The sequence below is a fragment of the Microcebus murinus genome, chromosome 18, assembly GCF_040939455.1.
Source record: "Microcebus murinus isolate Inina chromosome 18, M.murinus_Inina_mat1.0, whole genome shotgun sequence".
Lineage (NCBI taxonomy): Eukaryota > Metazoa > Chordata > Mammalia > Primates > Cheirogaleidae > Microcebus > Microcebus murinus.
Window position 1 is genome coordinate 12,495,694 of NC_134121.1, and position 19,723 is coordinate 12,515,416.

Genomic DNA, 19,723 nt, shown 5'->3' on the forward strand with positions numbered 1-19,723 from the left:
AACCTGGGGGAGGGGAGAAGCAACAAGGCACATGCCACCCTCCTCTGGACCAGGAGGGTCCCAGGGCATGGGGAATTTAGGAATGTCAGGAATTCCCAGCAGACAGACCACCTTTGGAACACTAGAGAAGCCAGGTATGGGGGAAAAGAAAACAAGAGCCAGGGGCCAGGGCAGGTCAATCCTGGAGAAACAAATGACCAAACTGGAGGCAAGGAAGGCACAGGAAGCAGAGAGCCATTTGGATTTTTTTATTCTCTTTTTAAATACTGTACAGTGAAAAATAAATACGCCTTCTCATCCACCAGACAAGGTTGGTCTCCCCTCCCCCGGGGGACCTTGTCACCCCCCTTCATACATACCCCTGGTTCTAATCCAAAACCTTCCCCATGCCTCCCACCCACTTATACCCTTACTATCCCCGTCTTCCACAGTGATGAGGCCCCAGAAATGGGGGGTACAGGATGGGAGGAGGGATAGCAGGGGAGCCCCCCTGAACTGTCAAATCTGGGTGGGTCAAAGAGCACCCCCCACCAACAGGTGGAGAATTGGGGGTGTTCAGAGAGAGATTGGGGCATTAGAGGATAAAGGCACATCCAGTCTGATGGGGAAGGAGAGAGGCTCCCCTTACCCTGGGGGTAGAGTGGACAAGAGGGAGGCAGGTATGACCCTGTTATACACCCCTCCAATAGCTCCTGGAGGTTGGGGGGGGACCCAAGCTGCTGTGCCACCCCCCTCCCCCCTAGATAAGAGCAGCTCCAGCGCAGGTCAGTTGGGCCTGTGAGGGCCATGGTGTTGGGCAGCAAGCGAGATGGAGAAGGGAGGGATGCAGGCTGGAGGTTTTATGAAACCCCATTCACCAAACTACCCAACTCCAGGGGGGCTGAGAGCTCCCCATTCTCCGAGGGGCCCTTAGGAAGCTTGCTGACAGAGTCACCCTGAGGGAGAAGTGGGAAAGAAAACCAAGACAAAAGAAAGCAGACGGTCAGTAGAATTTCAGGTGGATGATACTCCCTGCCATTGAAACCCTCCTGGCATCTGGTGATCCAGGGGTTGGTTCCCTGATCTCATGCTCCAGTCACTCTCCCTGGGATCCAGAAAATGTGAGCCAAACTTGCCTCTCTAGTCTATGCAAAGTGTGCACTGTTCTAAATGCAGTCTACGCCATAAGACACAGCCACCTCTGCAATGCAGTGAGGGATTTCTTTAGGAATTTTTTTGTGCCCTCTGCCCCAAAACAATAACAAAAAAGGGATGGGGTAAACCACACCTTGCCTGCCTACCTTTTGTCCTGAAAGAGAGTCTTCTGAGGGTTTAGTGTGTTCCAGGGGTGGCCGCTGGCGGCTCTGAGACTCTGCTCGTGAGATATAGTCAGCCACAGTCACTGGGAAAGGCAGGGCAGAGGATCGAGTTTCAGAAGGAACTCCAGTATCAAGCCCTACACACCCACTGAACCCCAACCCTGGTTTTCATAGGGTAGGAGGCATCCCATTCTCTAAGCTCTGAGGAGGAATTCCGGTGTCCAGTGTTAGCTGACCTGGCTGGCGGTCTCCACTGACAGAACCATCAGTACGGTTACCACGGTTACGGCGGCGGCGGCTGCGATTACGACGCTGGGGTCTAGATTCATCTTCTGTTAGGGAAAAACAAGTCACCCATCCAGTCTCCCATCCCTCAATTCTTACCCATCTTTAATTTTTCAGACCCCAGGCACAGCCCTCACCTAAGCCATTTTCTGTCATGTTGGGCCCATCTGATTCCAGGCCTCCATCCATGACAGTCCTATCTTCGTCAGTGCGGCGGCGGCGGGAGCGGCGGCGCCTAGCACTTGCTGGGGGGGGTTCCCCAGGCTCTGAATCAACTGGGGGCTCTGGTTCAGATGTGTCCAATAGGCTGTAGGGATTACTGTCTGGATCCTTCAGCACTAGTCAGAGGAAGAAGTTGGGAGTCAGATATCCATCATCTTTCCTTTTAGCCCACATTTATGAACACAGCCATCTGGTGGTACCTGAGCTAATAGATGAAGAATTATATCTTGAAGTGGGCCGAGGAGCAGGTGGGGGTCCCCTACCCCGGCCCCCAATCGGCCGCCTCCGGTTTTCTTCCCCTCGAGTTGGAGGATCCCTGTCGCCGGGCCCAGCTCTGTGGGGCTCCTCTCTCTTCTCTGACTCTGTCTCAGAAGCTGTGGATGGGTCTGAGCTGGGGCCTGAAGAACACAATGGGATCTATTTAGGGACACTCTTCCTATCCCAGGATCTATCACAGTTCCCAAATCAGAAGAATTCTCCCTCTCACTCATAAGTCCCTCAGTCAATCACCTCTTTATCATCTCCATCACAGCTTTCCCTCAAGTTCCCATCCAGACCTCTGCCTCTCCCTACAAGCCCCGCCACTCCTTGCCTCCCGCTCCCATAGCTGGCTCACCATAGGCAGGACCGCCTGTCCTCCGACCCCGGCCCCGGCCCCCGTAGCTGCCCCCATAGGTTCGAGTGGCATGAAGGGAGGAGGAGCTCTCATCAGTGGTATATCCAGCTTTGTCACTGCCACCGCTGCCCCGCCCACCGCCAGGAGGGCGAAAGCCCAGCCCGATCTGCCGAAGCTGTTCATCAATTTGCAGCCTCTCTAAGCGAAGCTGCTCCACCTCCTGATTGGGTAGAAAATGGAAAAAGATATGGAAAGAGGAATAAAATCAATGGATAGTGCCTTTCTTTCCCTGCACATCCTAAGCGCTCAGGAATGCATGGAGAGGGAAGACATTGGCTAAACAAAATTCTGGCATCCAACCCTACAGCCCCAGATTACCACCAATGTTTCAATGTTTCCTGTTCTACACAGAGAGACAAACTAGGCACCATAGTTCCTCAGTTTATCCCCCAGCAGTCTTGGTCTCCTTTCAACACCCAGCTCTTTCCTCTTCCAACTTGGGTACCTGCAGGTAGGAGAGGTGGTATTCCAGCAGAGCCTGGGCATTGCTGATATTCTCTCGGGTACCAACAAATATGAAGGGAACCATTCCCTGGAGAGTAGAGGGAGGAAAGACGGATCAGAAAGGAAAGTGAAATGGAAATACTAACCCCACCTGGTCTCCTAGGAGAGCCCACCCTATGGGGTCAACCTGGGCTCTAAATCTACTAAGGGGAAACAAAAGTTTCTGTCCTCACCCTCTTAAAGTCTCAACCCTGAGATAACAATCCCATCTACTTCTGGAAACCAGTCTCTAGGTCTAGTTGCCCCACACCCATACCTCCTCCCTGGGGTTCTTCTTGTCATTGTCACCTTCCACTCGAACCCTCACCACACCAGATTTATCCACAATCTCCTGGATCACTTTCCCGTTCTTTCCGATCACTTTGCCTGAATGGATAAAGGAGGAATTAGGCCTTTAAAAAAAAATTTATAAAAAAGGTAATAAAGAAGAGTAAAAACAGGTAAGTTAAAAGGTCTTCCAGCCTCAACCCCCTTCTCTATATGGAGTCCATTTAACTCATTCTTCTGCTTCCAGATTTCTGATGAGGACAAATTATAATCCCTAGAAATGTATTCTTCTATTTCACCACTCCTACTACTGAGATTTGATTTGTCCTTGTGAAACTGGGAGTCCACAAAGAGGTGCCACCTGGCTACAGAAGCCCAGAATCACTTTAGATAATCTTGTACCTGGCCCACAACTATATGCTTCTCTTTTATACATGCACACCCCTCAACTCACCAACCAGGTTCCTGGGCACTTGCACTGAGTCCTCAGAAAACTCAAGGTAGCTTCGGGCCTGTCGGCATGCCTCGGGTGTCTAAGGGAAGAGTGAAGAGTTATTATTAAAATAAAGGACCTTATCCCACAAAGATATACAACTATTATGTACTCATAATAATTAAAAATAAAAAATTGAAAACATAGAGGACCTGGATCTCAAACAATGGTCTACCTGCCAGCCACTCTCTTGTCTTTGGGGGAAATGTGTTGCCACCAAAGTCAGGGAGGGTGGTAAGTAAAACTCAGGTTTGCTTGCTACTTCAGCCTCTCTTCTTTCTATCCCCTAAAGCTGCGATGCCCAACACCCAGGCTGCACATCACCACCTAGCTTTGCCTGCCCCTGGCCCACCCAGTGGAAAAATTATCTTCTGTGAGTGAAACTTTGAAGCTTCATCTGTATTTACAACTGCTCCCCATCACTCACATCACCACCTGAGCTCCACCTCCCCCCTGCACCCTCTGTGGAAAAATTATCTTCCATGAAACCTGTCCCTGGTGCCAAAAAGGTTGCAGATCATTGCCCTAAAGGATCCAGAAGACAGGGATCTTTTGCTGACCTCCCCATAGATACGGAAAGTGCAGGTCTCTTCGCCTAACTCAATGGCGGTCACCCCAGGTACTTTTCGGGCCTGCTGGATGTTGGCACCGTGAGTCCCAATTGCCAGTCCCATAAGGTCCTCTCGCACTGTGAACTCCTCCTGGAATGCTGCTGCCAACTGCTTGCTTGTCTGAAAGGAAAAGGCACTGTAGTAATCATGGTGGTAGAATCTCAGAACAAGTCCCAAGTACCTGACCCTTTGGGTAACTTGAATAAGGACAAATGGGTGAAAGAAATCCAGAATCACCCTGGAGTCAGCTGACCACTAGGACCTATGTGGAAAGTTCAGGAACTTTTTTTTTTTGAGACAGAATCTCACTGTTACCCAGGCTAGAGTGCCATGGCATCAACGTAGCTCACAGCAACCTCAAATTCCTGGGCTCAAGCGATCCTCCTGCCTCAGCCTCCTGAGTAGCTGGGACTACAGGCATGTGCCACCATGCCCAATTCTATATATATTTAGTTGGCCAAGTAATTTCTTTCTAGTTTTAGTAGAGACGGGGTCTCACACTCTTGCTCAGGCTAGTCTTGAACTCTTGACCTTGAGAAAGCCTCCCACCTCAGCCTCCCAGAATGCTAGGATTACAGGCATAAGCCACCACACCTGGCCATCCACTTCATTTATTAACTAATTCTTAGAGGGATCCCTGGGTTCAGGGGCAGGAAGACAGGAAAGGTTCTGGAAGAGTGAGTCCCACAAAGAAGCACCAAATAGAAAAAATATTTAAAATGGGACATTCCCAGATCACAATCTACTACTTTCTATCCAAGGTGGATAGTGCTGAATTATAGGAAGGATTTACACCAGGCAAGAAGAGAAAGTTGGAAAAAGATGCTGAGTGTTCAAAACCACTCCATTAGGAAGGGAGGGGAGTATGATCTACAGTGACTTACAACTGTCTCCTAGAGAAGTCTGCCAAGGGTTTTTTTTTTTTTTTTTGAGACAGAGTCTCGCTTGTTGCCTAGGCTATAGTGAGTGCCGTGGCGTCAGCCTAGCTCACAGCAACCTCAAACTCCTGGGCTCAAGTAATCCTCCTGCCTCAGCCTCCCGAGTAGCTAGGACTACAGGCATGTGCCACCATGCCCGGCTAATTTATATATATATATATTAGTTGGCCAATTAATTTCTTTCTATTTTTATAGTAGAGACGGGGTCTCGCTCTTGCTCAGGCTGGTTTCGAACTCCTGACCTCGAGCAATCCGCCCGCCTCGGCCTCCCAGAGTGCTAGGATTACAGGCGTGAGCCACCGCGCCCGGCCTGCCAAGGGTTTTATTTCTTAAATTGCCTGATAATTTCAAGGGTGTTTATTGTATTATTTTTTTATCACTAATACTGTCAGTATTTTTTTTTTTTTTTTTTTTTTTTTTTTTTTTAGAGACGGGGTCTCGCTCTTGCTCAGGCTGGTTTTGAACTCCTGACCTTGAGCAATCCGCCCGCCTCGGCCTCCCAAGAGCTAGGATTACAGGCGTGAGCCACAGCGCCCGGCCCATACTGTCAGTATTTTAAAATAATTTTTAGAAAATGAAAGAACAAACAAAGGCAAGATTTTTTTTTTTTTTTTGAGACAGAGTCTCACTTTGTTGTCCAGGCTAGAGTGAGTGCCGTGGCATCAGTCTAGCTCACAGCAACCTCAATCTCCTGGGCTCAAACAATCTTACTGCCTCAGCCTCCTGAGTAGCTGGGACTACAGGCATGCACCACCATGCACGGCTAATTTTTTTCTATATATATATTAGTTGGCCAATTAATTTCTTTCTATTTATAGTAGAGATGGGGTCTCACTCTTGCTCAAGCTGGTTTTGAACTCCTGACCTTGAGCAATCCGCCCACCTCGGCCTCCCAGAATGCTAGGATTACAGGTGTGAGCCACCACGCTGGCTCAAGATTTCTTAAAAATAAGGACACATGCCTATTCTTAAGACTCTGCATCTATGGCTAACTTAGCTTATCTGGTACATTTTACGACATAGATTAATACAGTCAAGTCCTGGGAGAGTTAAATATTCCACATTTTGTCACCATAAAACCTGCTCTTTGGGAACTGGAACACATATAATTTGTATTATCTGGGGGTAATGGTAAATTTTTACCCACTAGTGTCCTGAGCAACATCCCAGGAAAAGTCAAAAGATTACCATGCCCCAGAATTTGCTCAGGCTCGGAGAAAAGCCTCCCAAAAGGATCAGTTCACTTGATAAATGGAAATGGATTTTCATACATACATACATACACACACACACACACACACACCCCTACTCATTTAGAAGGGCATAATTTCCAGGAAAGGGGAACCTGACAATTATAGGATGTGAAAATTCAAAAAACCCTGTAGAAATAGTCTAATCTACCATCTCATTGTCACAGATGAGGAAGATAAAGTTCAGTGAAATCAAATGATTTGCCAAAGAACAATTATTTGACAAAACAAGACTTAGGACCGCAAGTCCAGCAGTACTCCCAGTATACAAATAGTTCTCAAGTATATACCGCCAAGCAGTTTGGTTTCCAGAGGTAATTTGGGGGTATCAGTGGACTTAAGAGCCAAGCCATGCCCCCTTTCCACTTTTAGACAGAGCTGCTCTCAGTGTTTTATGCAATGTGCTTCCAAGTAAAATTTCACGTGATCAAAGGGTCCCATAGCTAAAAAAAAAAAAAATTGAAAATAACTGCACTATAACATAATGGAGCTCTGTCATCTGGAGTAGTCTGGGATAAAATAGCTGACCCAGGTTTAATGCCCAGAAAAAAACCTTTCTTTTTCTTTATATTTTTTAAGATAGAGTGTCACTCTGTTGCCCGGGCTAGAGTGCTGTGGTGTCAGTCTAGCTCACAGCAACCTCAAACTCCTGGGCTCAAGAGATCCTTCTGCCTCAGCCTCCCGAGTAGCTGGGACTACAGGCATGCACCACCATGCCTGGCTAATTTTTGTCTATATATTTTTAGTTGGCCAAGTAATTTCTTTCTATTTTTAGTAGACATGGGATCTCACTCTTGCTCAGGCTGGTTTCAAACTCCTGACCTTGAGTGATCCACCTGCCTCAGCCTCCCAGAGTGCTAGGATTACAGGCTTGAGCCACCACACCCGGAGTTAGTCTTTTTGTTTTGTTTTATTTTGTTTTGTTGAGATAGAGTCTCGCTTTGTTGCCCAGGCTAGAGTGAGTACTGTGGAGTCAGTCTAGCTCACAGCAACCTCAAACTCCTGGGCTCAAGCAATCCTACAGTCTCAGCCTCCCAAGTAGCTGGGACTACAGGCATGTGCCACCATGCCTGGCTTATTTTTTCTATATATATATATATATATATATATATATATATATATATATATTAGTTGGCCAATTAATTTATTTCTATTTATTGTAGAGAGGGGGTCTCACTGTTGCTCAGGCTGGTTTCGAACTCCTGAGCTCAAGCAATCCGCCCTCCTCGGACTCCCAGAGTGCTAGAGTCTTTTTGTTATATAAACACAAGATCGTGGGTAGAGGATGGGACAGGAAGGGAGGAGGACAATACCTTTCAGCAGGAGAAAGTGGAGCCAAAACTTACCTCTAGATGCTTGGTAGCTTCTTCATTGCGAGACATGAGTAGCAGTTTGGTGCGCAGGCTTCGGAAATGCATATCACCCAGCAGAGATGCCCGCTTCACAGGGGCTTCTGTGGTTGACTAGAAAGAAACCAATGGGAAAGTCATTAAAACTGACTTTGGGCTGGGCGTGGTAGCTCACGCCTATAATCCTAGCCTCTGGGAGGCTGAAGTGGGCGGATTGCTAGAGGCCAGGAGTTCGAAACCAGCCTGAGCAAGAGCGAGATCCCATGTCTACTAAAAATAGAAAGAAATTAATTGACCAACTAAAAAATATATATATACAAAAAATTAGCCAGGCATGGTGGCACATGCCTGTAGTCCCGGGCACTCGGGAGGCTGAGGCAGTAGGATCCCTTGAGCCAAGGAAACTGAGGTTGCTGTGAGCTAGGCTGATGCCACGGTACTCACTCTAGCCTCGGCAACAGAATGAGACTCTGTCTCAAAAGCAAAAAAAAAACTGACTTTGAATAATTCACACATTGGGGAAGAGCCAGGGACTAGGAATCAGGATACCTGAGTCCCTGGAAAAGAAATGAAGCTAGGAAACAGGAGAATCATTGTCAGTCTCACAAGGGCTGACTCTGAGTGCCTACAGAAAGGGGCTGCAAGGAGCAAGCATAACGTGAGAGTTATATAGTCTATTTTTTGAAAGTCCAAATATCCAGGGTGGGTCCCCAAAGATGACTGCAATATGATTATCAAGTAAAAAAAAAAAAAAATGTCATACATGAGGAAGACTAAGGAAAAGTAGGGTTACCTGGGCCCATGGGCATCAGGCGCAATAAAGTCCTCTCAGATAAATAAATATAAGCACATTTTGGCCGGGCGAGGTGGTTCACGCCTGTAATCCTAGCACTCTGGGAGGCTGAGGCAGGCGGATTGCTCGAGATCAGGAGTTCGAACCAGCCTGAGCAAGAGCGAGACTCCGTCTCTACTATAAATAGAAAGAAATTAATTGGCCAACTAATATATATAGAAAAAAAATTAGCCAGGCATGCTGGCTCATGCCTGTAGTCCCAGCTACTTGGGAGGCTGAGGCAGAAGGATTGCTTGAGCCCAGGAGTTTGAGGTTGCTGTGGGCTAGGCTGATGACACAGCACTCACTCTAGCCTGGGCAACAAAGTGAGACTGTCTCAAAAATAAAAAAGATAGGCACATTTTAGCTGCCCACTTTCTGTGAAGGCATTAAAAGGGGAAAAGAAAAAAATTTTTGAAGGGACTTGTGTGAAATTCAGGCAGAATAAACTCACCAAAATGAAGAGCTCACTGTTGGTAATGTTGAGAAAGATGCAGTTGGCTCCCAGCGCTTTCTTGAACTCTTTATGGACATTTTCATTAGAGCAGCTGCAGAGAAAGAGTAAAGTACTCAGAGAACAGAGAGCAGTGAAGAGTTCAAGGGAGAAAAGGTGGGCCCAAGAAAATAAGAGTTAAAGACCAGGAATGGGAAAACAGAAAAGCTGAGAGTCTAATTGGCAAGAAAGGTACTAAAGGGCCAGGGGAACAACCAGAGAAGACTATAAAGTGGGAGTGGGCCTGGAAGAAATAAGGCCAGAGATTAGGGCTGTAAAGAGGGACCCCCTCCCTCATGCTCCCGCCATCCCTAACACTCACGCCTCTCTCAGATCCTCGGGTACAGCCATGGTAACCTTGAAGAAGCTACCTTTGGTTGCAAGGGGATTGGGATTAACTGGCCGAAGTCGCTCCAGGGTAACAATCTCATTGTAGGTGGCATCACATGCAGCATATTCAATGACATAGAACTGGCAGAGGGAAAAAAAGAAGTTGTGGATGACCTGAGCACCTATCTCCTACCTTTCTATGAATGAAATATTTGCTTAAGTAGTTTCCAAAGGCCTTCACAATCACTCACATCCCCTTTCATCATCCGCACCCGGGCAAGCCACCAGCCACAAGGTTCTTGTTCATTGGCTCGAGAATAAACCTAAAGAAAAGTTGAAAATAAGAGATACTGAGAACCGTCCAGAAACATTAAGAATGGAATAAGCATTAAGATATTTGGGATGCATTCTAAACCAAGAATACAGAAAACCAGAGGGAAAAGATACTAGTCAAAAACCATTGCTGGAGCCGCGTGTGGTGGCTTACGCCTGTAATCCTAGCACTCTGGGAGACTGAGGTGGGCAGATTGCTCGAGGTCAGGAGTTCAAAACCACCCGGGCAACAAGTGAGACCCCAATCTCTACCGTGTTTCCCCAAAAATAAGACCTAACCATATAATAAGCCCTAGCAAGATTTCTAAGCATTTGCACAATATAAGTCCTACCCCAAAAATAAGACCTAGTGATGGATGTGGCTACACAGTGTATCTGCACAACCCATGCATTTTGTCTTGGAGTAGTAAAGACGATGAGCAGCCCTTCTCATCTGCCCCATGAGAGCTCTACTGCTCGACATGAGAGATTGAGGGCCAATGGTTCTAAAGGAAATAGAGTCGCAAGAAATTCAGGATGGAATTCGGGGTTCGGAAAGTTATGATGATGTTCCAGAAGACGATGACTTAACTATATTTGAATAAACGTAGACTGTTGTACCGTACTTAAAAAAAAATAACACATCCCCTGAAAATAAGCCCTAGGGTGTCTTCTTGAGGAAAAATAAATATAGGCCCCTGTCTTATTTTCAGAGAAACACGGTAATATAAAAAAATTATTTTTAAAAAATAAATATTAAAAAAAAATAAATTATTTAAAATATTTAAAAAATAAATAGTTCTTAAAAAATCAGAGGGCATGGCCGGGCATGGTGGCTCACGCCTGTAATCCTAGCACTCTGGGAGGCCGAGGCGGGCGGATTGCTCAAGGTCAGGAGTTCGAAACCAGCCTGAGCAAGACCCTGTCTCTACTAAAAATAGAAAGAAATTAATTGACCAACTAAAAATATATATACAAAAAATCAGCCGGGCACGGTGGCGCATGCCTGTAGTCCCAGCTACTCCGGAGGCTGAGGCAGTAGGATCCCTTGAGCCCAGGAGTTTGAGGTTGCTGTGAGCTAGGCTGACACCATGGCACTCACTCTAGCCTGGGCAACAAAGTGAGACCCTGTCTCAAAAAAAAAAAAAAAAAAAAAAAATCAGAGGGCATTGGATTTTAGAAGCTGTTACCACAAATGAAAGAAACATAAATCCCCCAAAACTGGGGAGCTCCCTGAGAGTTTGGCTGATCTTAACAGTGATGTTAAGGAAACTGCTGCATTTTACTTTTCCATAGGCTATATGGCTGGATGTAATGGCTTAGATGAGAAAGAAGGAACTTCAACCAACCAGAGAAGAGCCTAGGATCCTGGGAAAAGTGACATTTACAAAGGGTGGACTCCATGGCCCTTACCTCCACCTCATCCCCTTCTGTGATCTCCTTATTATAATCAGCTGGAGGTGGAAGCCGGACATCCCCAAAAGGAATCTGTCTCTCACTTTGCCAGCTGCAAGAGAAACAATGATATAAAAGCTATTCTGACTGATGTGATTGTCCATTTATTTAAGAAGGAGTTACTGCCCCAGCTGGGTGATTTCCACTTTCCCTGGTAATTAGAGACTAAACCCCAGGTCCTGCTCCATAGTGGTGTCTTCCATTTCTTGCTAGAATCTAAGTAGTGGATCAAATGCCCCCACCTCTGCACCAAATTCTTAGCCCTTTCCTCTCCTGGGATCCATATAAGTTGCCCACCCAAACCCTTGGCTCTCCCCCATCTATTACATGCCTCATAGGACTCAGCTGCCCCCTCTTCACTCTCCTTCTAGGACCTAGTATGCTGGATTCTCTATTCCCAAGGTCTTACTTGTTTTCAAAGAAGATGGTGACAGAATCTTCATGGACATCCTTCACAAAGCCCTAGAACAAATTTTAGAAAAAAAAAATATATATATATATTTATATATGTATGTATATATTTATAAAATGATGTTTTACCACCAGCTTAGCCATCAAGGGAGCAGAGACAGTGGAAACACTTTTTTTAAATTTAATCTTCTTTCCCCCTTCTTTAGGCAAGACGCAGAGCAACAATTTTTTTTTTTTTTAATCTTTTTTTGGAAAGCCTTAGATGGAAACACAAGTAGTCTGAAGACAGGGCTAGAAAGGCTGTAGTGGAGAAAGAAAAATATGAGGTAGAGAGAAAGGAAATGATATTGGTGTGGAAAAATACGTATGTGGCAAAATCCAGAAATAAGATGGGACAGAAATTAAGCAGAAGGGGAAGTACTACCTATATCAGAATAGGCTGGAAATTGGTGGTCTACCCAGACTCTCACAGGGGCCTCCCTATCTGTCTGCCTCCTGTTGTGCTGAATAGCCTGCCAGAGTTCAATTAAAATACCAATGACATTCAGCAAGACTAAGAATATCCCATGAGACAGTGTAAGGCTGTCCTGGAACACCTAGAGGACATCAGGATCTGTCAAAAGAGAGAAGGGTCTAACTCCCCAATACAGCAAGAGACCGGCGGAGCACACTTAGTGTCCTGATGCCTGGGTCCTAAGAGAATAATCAGAATATTGAAGAGGTTCAAAATGATGAACACAATTTAGAGAAGGAAAAGTCAGTGGTATTATTGAATGGTATATATTGAAAGCTGTGGTATTATTGAATGCTAGAAAAATGACACTGCTGAGAATTTGAAAAGGATAATAAAACTTATAGAAGATCCCAATCTGGTGATCATGATAAGAGAGGAACAGGGATGACTGAATAGCCAATCCAAACCCTGTTTTCTATGTCCTCACTAAGGAGGCCAAAGCTATGCACTTAACCCTATGGTCTCAAGTTTTCTACCTTCTCTCCCTATTTTTCACACACTCACAATTGGAGATATCTAATTTTGATACAGTCCAACTTATGAATTTGTTCTTTTATAGACTGTGCTTTTGGTTTCATATCTAAGAAATCTTTGCCTAATCCAAGGCTACTAAGGTTTCCTCCTATGTCTTCTTCTATAAGTTTTATAGGTTTTTTTTTTGTTTTACATTTAGGTCTACGATCCATTTTGAGTTAAATTTTATATATAGCATATTGATCCAAATTCATTTTTTACCCTATGGGCATCCAGTTGTTTTAGCACCAGTTGTAAAAGACTATCCTTTCTCTGAACTACTTTTCACTCTTGTCAAAAATCAGGAAGCACAAATTAATGAATTAATGTATAATGACAGCAAACCAGTGATTAGTAGAAGACTTTTGGAAGTGATAGAAATGTTCATTACTTGATTGTGGTGATAGTTTTATAGTTATATACACATGTCCAAACCGTACAATAAGAAAAAAAGTAGAGGTTTCAAAAGGCTAACACATAAGAACTATTCCTGAGCTCTGCAGCTTGGGACAAAGGCTGAGCTTAGGACAGAAAACACCAGAAATGCCCTGGAGAATGCACAGCTCCCACCTCACAGAATTGGTCAATCAAAAACAATTATTATATTGCTGTTTCCTTCTGGTCGGAAAATCTAAACCTCAATTTCACTTTTGATACAAGCCATCTTTCTCTTCTTTAGGGATAGGGTATTATTATGGAGCCCCAGTTCTTTCTTAGAGCCTTACTACTGCCCAAGGCAGTACTCCTGGTACCTCCTTGGCCTCTTTCTTTTTTTTTTTTTTTTTGAGACAGAGTCTTGCTTTGTTGTCCAGGCTAGAGTGAGTGCCGTGGAGTCAGCCTCGCTCACAGCAACCTCAAACTCCTGGGCTCGAGCGATCCTTCTGCCTCAGCCTCCCAAGTAGCTGGGACTACAGGCATGAGCCACCATGCCCGGCTAATTTTTTATATACATATCAGTTGGCCAATTAATTTCTTTCTATTTATAGTAGAGACAGGGTCTCGCTCTTGCTCAGGCTGGTTTTGAACTCCTGACCTTGAGCAATCCGCCCGCCTCGGCCTCCCAGAGAGCTAGGATTAAAGGCGTGAGCCACCGCGCCCGGCCGGCCTCTTTCTTATGCATGCTTTATCTTGCTCTGACATTCTCTTCTCCCAAAATGTTTTTTCCACTCTTCATTCAGACTCAGTACCTGCTCCTATTATTTTCCACTCAAGTTTTCTGAGGCATCTTTGCTCCCCATTAGTTGTCTGAATCCCTCTTCTCTTTTGGGTTCTTCCCTTAGCTCCTGCTCAAGTAGCCTCCATCCTCCTCCCACAACCACTTAATATTTTATCCCTTCCCTTTTCTTTTCCTCTTTATAAGGGTCTATCTGGATTTCTAGAAACATTTTAACCAGCCTCTTCATCTGACTTTATCCAATTCTTTATCCAAAATATCTATCTTCAAGCCTTAGAAGAAGTTTATCATGACAGAATTATCTATTTTCAAAACATTTTAGGGATGTGACAGAGGAAGTGGAAAAGAGAGAGTTGGGGAAGAGAATCACTTGCCTGCATCCTTTGTAAAGAGATTCACACTCCTAAATGTACTTATTCACAAAGGCTACACCTATGGCTCTAATCTAATTCTCCTCCACCATGCAGGGGTTGGCCCTCAGGGTGAGTAGCAATATTACCCTGGTTTTTCAGGCGACCATGATTTCCAAGGCAGAAATGTAAACTGAACAGTTTGATCAAATGTCACTTGCCCTTATACCTTCAGAGTATTTTTCCTTCAATTATTCCCCCAAACAAGCTCTTTTCCCAACTTCATATTCCAATCCTGTCTCTGCTCCTTAATTCTGCCTATTCGCCTCAGATACTAGTTTTTTTCCTCTAAGGATACCAGCGATGGAAAGTAAGCTCCAATTCTGCTCAGTCTATGCTCATGGGGAAAATAAACAGGTGAGGGCAAGAGCAGGTGAGTGGAATCGGTTAGAAAGCCACCTAGATTCCTCTAGCCACTTAAATTTTGTAATAAGTAAAAAAAAAAAGAAAGAAAGAAAGAAAGAAAGCCACCTAGATCCAGAAGATGACTTGATTCAGTGGCCATAGCACATCCTGGCTTTGGCTCTGGAGCCTGGCCTCAGGCCGACAGAAGAGAGCCCTAGGTTCCTAGGTACTTCCGTTTCCTCAAATTAGAAGATATGAAATCAGTCCCCACCATCATTCCATCTTCTAGTCCTGGGCTCTCAAAAGAAAGGATAGAGTTCTAGGAGAAAAGCAGGAAGAGTCTGGGTAAAAACCATGTCTTGAAGATGAGGATGCCATGTTCATTAGGAAAGGGATGGAAATAAGGAAATGCAGGCAAGGTCTGGAGAGTAGAACTATGCCCTGGAAGGGAAATAAATATTTCATTTGGGAGAGTACAACTTAAAGAATAAAACCCACTAAGTTCTGACAAAAAAGGAAGGGTTGGAGGGCTAGGTACAGAATAACTTAGATCTAAGGACGGCGTGGTGGCTCCCGCCTGGAATCCTAGCATTCTGGGAGGCCAAGGCTGGAGGATTGGTCAAGGTCAGGAGTTCCAGACCAGAATAACTTAGAACCCAGATCTGACATTTGCAGTTCTATCCTGTAAGAAAACCAGCAACAGGACCCAATTCTCAGAGAGGAAGAAAGGGACTTTCCCAAATTTATAGTTCTAGAAGCAGTGTAAACATTCCTTGACCCACCCCAAAGTTTGCTGAGTCATAAATATTAAATCAGTAGCAATATCAGAATGGATAAATATCTATATGGCACTGAATGCTGAAGAAAGATTAGTCTAAATTTGGCAATTTGTTGTTTTTAATTCAGGCATGGGGCAGAAAATGGTAAAGTGGCCAGAACATAAAATCCACATTACCTGGCTTTCAGCTTACTCCAAACTCTACTCTCTGAATCAGAGTACCCTGTTCCCCATTCACTCAATTCTATCATTGCCATAGCCCACAGGAGAAAAGGCTCACACCTGTAATCTTAGCACTCTGGGAGTCTGAGGCAGGAGGCGGGAGGATTGCTTCAGACCAGGAGTTTGAGGTTGCTGTGAGCTAGCCTGACGCCATGGCACTCTAGCCCAGGCAAGAGAGTGAGACTCTGTCTCAAAAAAAAAAAAAAAAGATTCAGAGAGACTTTCTGCTAGACACTTATATGTGGAACAGGAAATATATCCTTTCCCAGTCATTTCATATAGTTAATTTGAACTGGATACCAATCTTTCCTAACTGAGCATGGCCCCCATGCTTCCTACAACAAAAGTAAGCATCGTTATCTTGATCTAGGACTCAATTTAAGAATCACTTTTCTTGGAAGTCAGAATTTGGGGCTGAGAAGGATCCAGATGAAGGACAAGATACCGGGGAAAATAGGGCTAACATCTTATGAGGAAGGGCATTTCAACAAAGGTAATTCAAGTTTGGGAGAAAGGATATAAAAGACAAATGTGCTCTATCAGAACCAGAAAGGAATTAGAAACTGTTTGCCAAAGAAAACAGAAATGCTATGGAGGCAGGCTAGAAGAAAAAGTCCCAAGAGTTAGGAAAGTATGCAGAAAATGACAAAAGAGATCAGCTGAAAGTTTCCTTCAGCTAGACCATGGAAATAAGGTGGTTCCTGAGGATTACACAGGAATACATAAATAGTAAGATAAAAAAGGTAAATAATTGAGAGAATAAATTAAGATAAGATAGATTTGAGTACCCACAGGCACTAGACATAAAGAAAACTGGTGAGGGAAATAAGGTGAAAATGGATAAGCATTCAGAGTGAGCAAAAAATGACTACAGTGAACTTATCAATTGAAGTAGGGGCAGAAACCATCCAAGGACAAACACAAGACCCTTTGCAGTTATAGTAAAATGACTTGACAGGGAAGAAGTCAGAGAAAGTCATTTCCAAGGGCATGAGAAGGTAGAGAGGTCTATTATGGGGGAAAAGACCTGAGAAGAACTGAAAGAAATGGGGCTCTTCTCACAAGTGATGTTATGAGAAGATCTCTCTTTTCTGTCTCCTCAGGGAGAAATCAAAGAATAAGACAGAAATCAGGAGAGTCTCTGGCACAATTCCAGGCATAAAGGCCAAAAGAGGTTTGGAATAGCAACAGTCACATAAAGAAAAACTCTTAGGAGACAAGAAAGGTCTCTCTCTGGCTTAATATAAATGGGAAAAAATGTCCTAGAAAATGGATTCAGAATAGAAAAAGAAGGTGGTAGTAAAAGGAGTTCTAAGGAACCAAATCTTAGGCAAAGGGGGAGCTGAAATAAGCAAGGGTCTTTGAAAGATACTCCTCTTCTCCTTCCAAAAAAGGCTGCCAGATCCCCAAATTGGGAGAGTTAGCCAAAAGTCTTCTAGAAGTGGAAATCCTGAGGAAGATAAACAGAAGGAATTTTCATGAGGTTCCCTTTCAGAACTCATGAATATGAAGCTTACACTCCTCAAGATGATCTAAATGTATCTGAGGTCAAAGCAAGATAACAAATTCGAATCCATCCCTAGTTAGAAGAATGGTAGACCAGCAGGCCTTGGAATAAAGAGGTGGTGGGGTGAGAGGCTCGTGAAAAGATGCTACCTTATGGCTGGCTGGGAGGCAAGTTAAATGATACAACCCCGATTTCCTGAGCTCAAAGATGCCAAATGTCATCAATGGATTTTGACCGTTTCTCCTTGGGTTGGGAGCAAGGAATGTAAAGATGAAAGTGGGGTCCCCTCCAGAGCAGCAGGAAGAGGCCCCTCTGAGGAAGATGAAAGGATCTAATATGGGACAGACTGCCTTCCCAAGGGGGTCAATGTAGAAGAAGAAAGAGAATTCTCCATGTGCTTAGACTGTGGGGAAGATACGGTTAAGTTCTAAGGTATGTCTTCCACTAGGAAACAGGAAAAGTCAATTAGAAGCTGGGTAAAGGGGTCTCTCCTGGGAGGCAGGGAGTGCCGATCCAGGTATAATAATACCCTGAAGTTCATTCTCTCTGAAATAGGGGTAAAAGCAGGTGTAATAGAGGGATCAAAAATAAGAGGAAGAGGGTTAACTCCCAGCGGTCTCCCCGGGAGGGCTGCGGATGGGAGCGTGAGTCTAAGGTTCTAAGGGTCAGGACTTAGCTCCAGAAGCTCGATCCCGCCCCACTCTTCCATGCTCCAGCGGGGGGAGGAGGCTAAAGACGGGTGTCCCCGGTCGGCGCGCCGCCTCACCTTGTAGAAGGCCCCGTTGGAGCCGCGCACCTCGACGGGCAGTCCCGGCTCCACATCCCCCCCAGAGGCCAGGCCGCCCATGGCGCCGCCACCGCCTCCGACTCCCCCGGCGGCGGCTGCAGCAGCAGTCTGAGTGCGGGCCGGGCCAGGACCCCGGCGTCTCCCCGGAGGAGGAGCCGGAGGGGGAGCCGCAGGGGGCGGGAGCCGGGCTGGCCCCACGGCGGCCCTGCCACAGCCAACGAGCAGGGGGCCGGGGCCGGGCCGCTCCCCGTCCGCCGCCGCCGCCTTGGTCTCCGCCACCGTGAGGGAAACGGCCGCCGCCGCCGCTGCCTTCGTCACCTCAGCTTCCGCCCGCCGCCGCCCCCGCTGCTGCCTCAGTCCCGGGACCCGCTGCTGCCGCTGCCGCTCCACAGCCTCCACCTCCCCCTGCCGCCGCCGCCGCCTACTGCGCAGGCGCGCCAGGCACCCGCCCGCCGCGCGCGGGGCCCCGAGGGCCACAGCGCAGGCGTCAAGGCTGGCGACCCAGCTCGCGCTGGCTAGCGCATCAGGGCTTCCACATTCCCTTTCACTCTCTCACGCCCCCTCCTGGTCGCTTACTTGCGCATGTGCAGAACAAGATTAGCCCCTTTCTTCACCACCCCACCACTCCACCGCCCCACCTCTTCCAATCCCCGCCCCACAACACTGAGAGCTAACCAATCGTGGGGAGGGAGGAGCCATGCTCTCCCAGCCGGATTGGATTTCTGCCGCTCCTGGTCAGACCACACCCACTCCGCCCTGAGGCTCAAACGAGGTAGAGATGGGCATGCGCCTGAACGACTGCTTGGTCACTATCCCCACCTTTGTCTTTCTTGGTGCGCAAGCTCCAAAGGAAAAGAAGAGGAGGAGTCGAAAGGCAAAAAGTGCTGGTGCGCACGCGCTGAGCTATACTCTCCGCGCGCATGTATTGATTTTTTTTTAAGTATCTGTAACTCTGTGCTGTAGGTTTGAGAGTCAAAGGTTCTTGTCTCGAGGAGAGTCTGGTTAATGCAAGGTGAAAGAATAATTTCAGCGCAATACCGAAAAGCAGATGCAACTTAGATTGGCACAAGATTCGATATCTAAATGCTGAGGAAAAATTGTCATGGAGTAAGGGTTTTAGCGGGAAAACTTCAGATTCTTTTTTTTCCTCTTCCTTTTACTTAGGAGATGTTATCTAGGAAAAACTTAAGATTCTTGAAATAAGATAAGTGAGGTTTAGGTAGAAGTGACTAAAGTGTAGAAATTAGGATCATATGCATTTAATCATTTAGCAAATATTTAGCCCCACACAATATTCCATCACTGCGCTAAGTGCTAGAGATACAAAGAAAAGACATATTCCCTGATCTCTGTGAATTTATAATATACTGGGGAAGGGGCAGACAAACAAATGCATGGTGTTCGGTCGAAGGTGTGATAGAGACCGGACAAGGTAGCTCATGCCTGTCTGTAATCCTGACACTTTGGGAGGCCTAGGCACCACTGCACTCCAGCCTAGGCCACAGAGTGAGACTCTGTCTCTAAAACAAAACAAGCAAAAAGAAAAAAAAGAAAAAAGGAGGAGGGAAGAAAGAAGAAATAGAGATGAGGGCCAGGCTGGGTGGCTCATATCTGTAATCATAGCACTCTGGGAGGCTGAAGACAGGTGGATGGATCCTTTGAACTCAGGAGTCTGAAACCAGCCTGAGCAAGAGTGAAACTCCATCTCTACTAAAAATTAGGAAGAAAATTAGCTGGATAACTAAAA

At 45.9% G+C, this 19,723-nt stretch overlaps 1 protein-coding gene across 1 annotated transcript; it reads right to left on the bottom strand.

Annotated features, from left to right (window-relative positions):
- Positions 1-233: 233 nt before the first annotated feature.
- Positions 234-18,405, bottom strand: FXR2 (FMR1 autosomal homolog 2). Its single transcript, XM_012776112.2, has 17 exons — positions 17,956-18,405; positions 11,725-11,777; positions 11,274-11,367; positions 9,800-9,871; positions 9,541-9,689; positions 9,180-9,273; positions 7,891-8,007; positions 4,306-4,476; positions 3,707-3,785; positions 3,242-3,351; positions 2,927-3,013; positions 2,422-2,641; positions 2,006-2,203; positions 1,721-1,921; positions 1,535-1,630; positions 1,281-1,381; positions 234-935 (listed from the first exon to the last, which is right to left on the bottom strand). Exons 1-17 carry the CDS (start codon positions 18,034-18,036, stop codon positions 840-842), a joined length of 2,019 nt encoding a protein of 672 aa, XP_012631566.1. The 5' UTR covers positions 18,037-18,405; the 3' UTR covers positions 234-839.
- Positions 18,406-19,723: the final 1,318 nt, after the last annotated feature.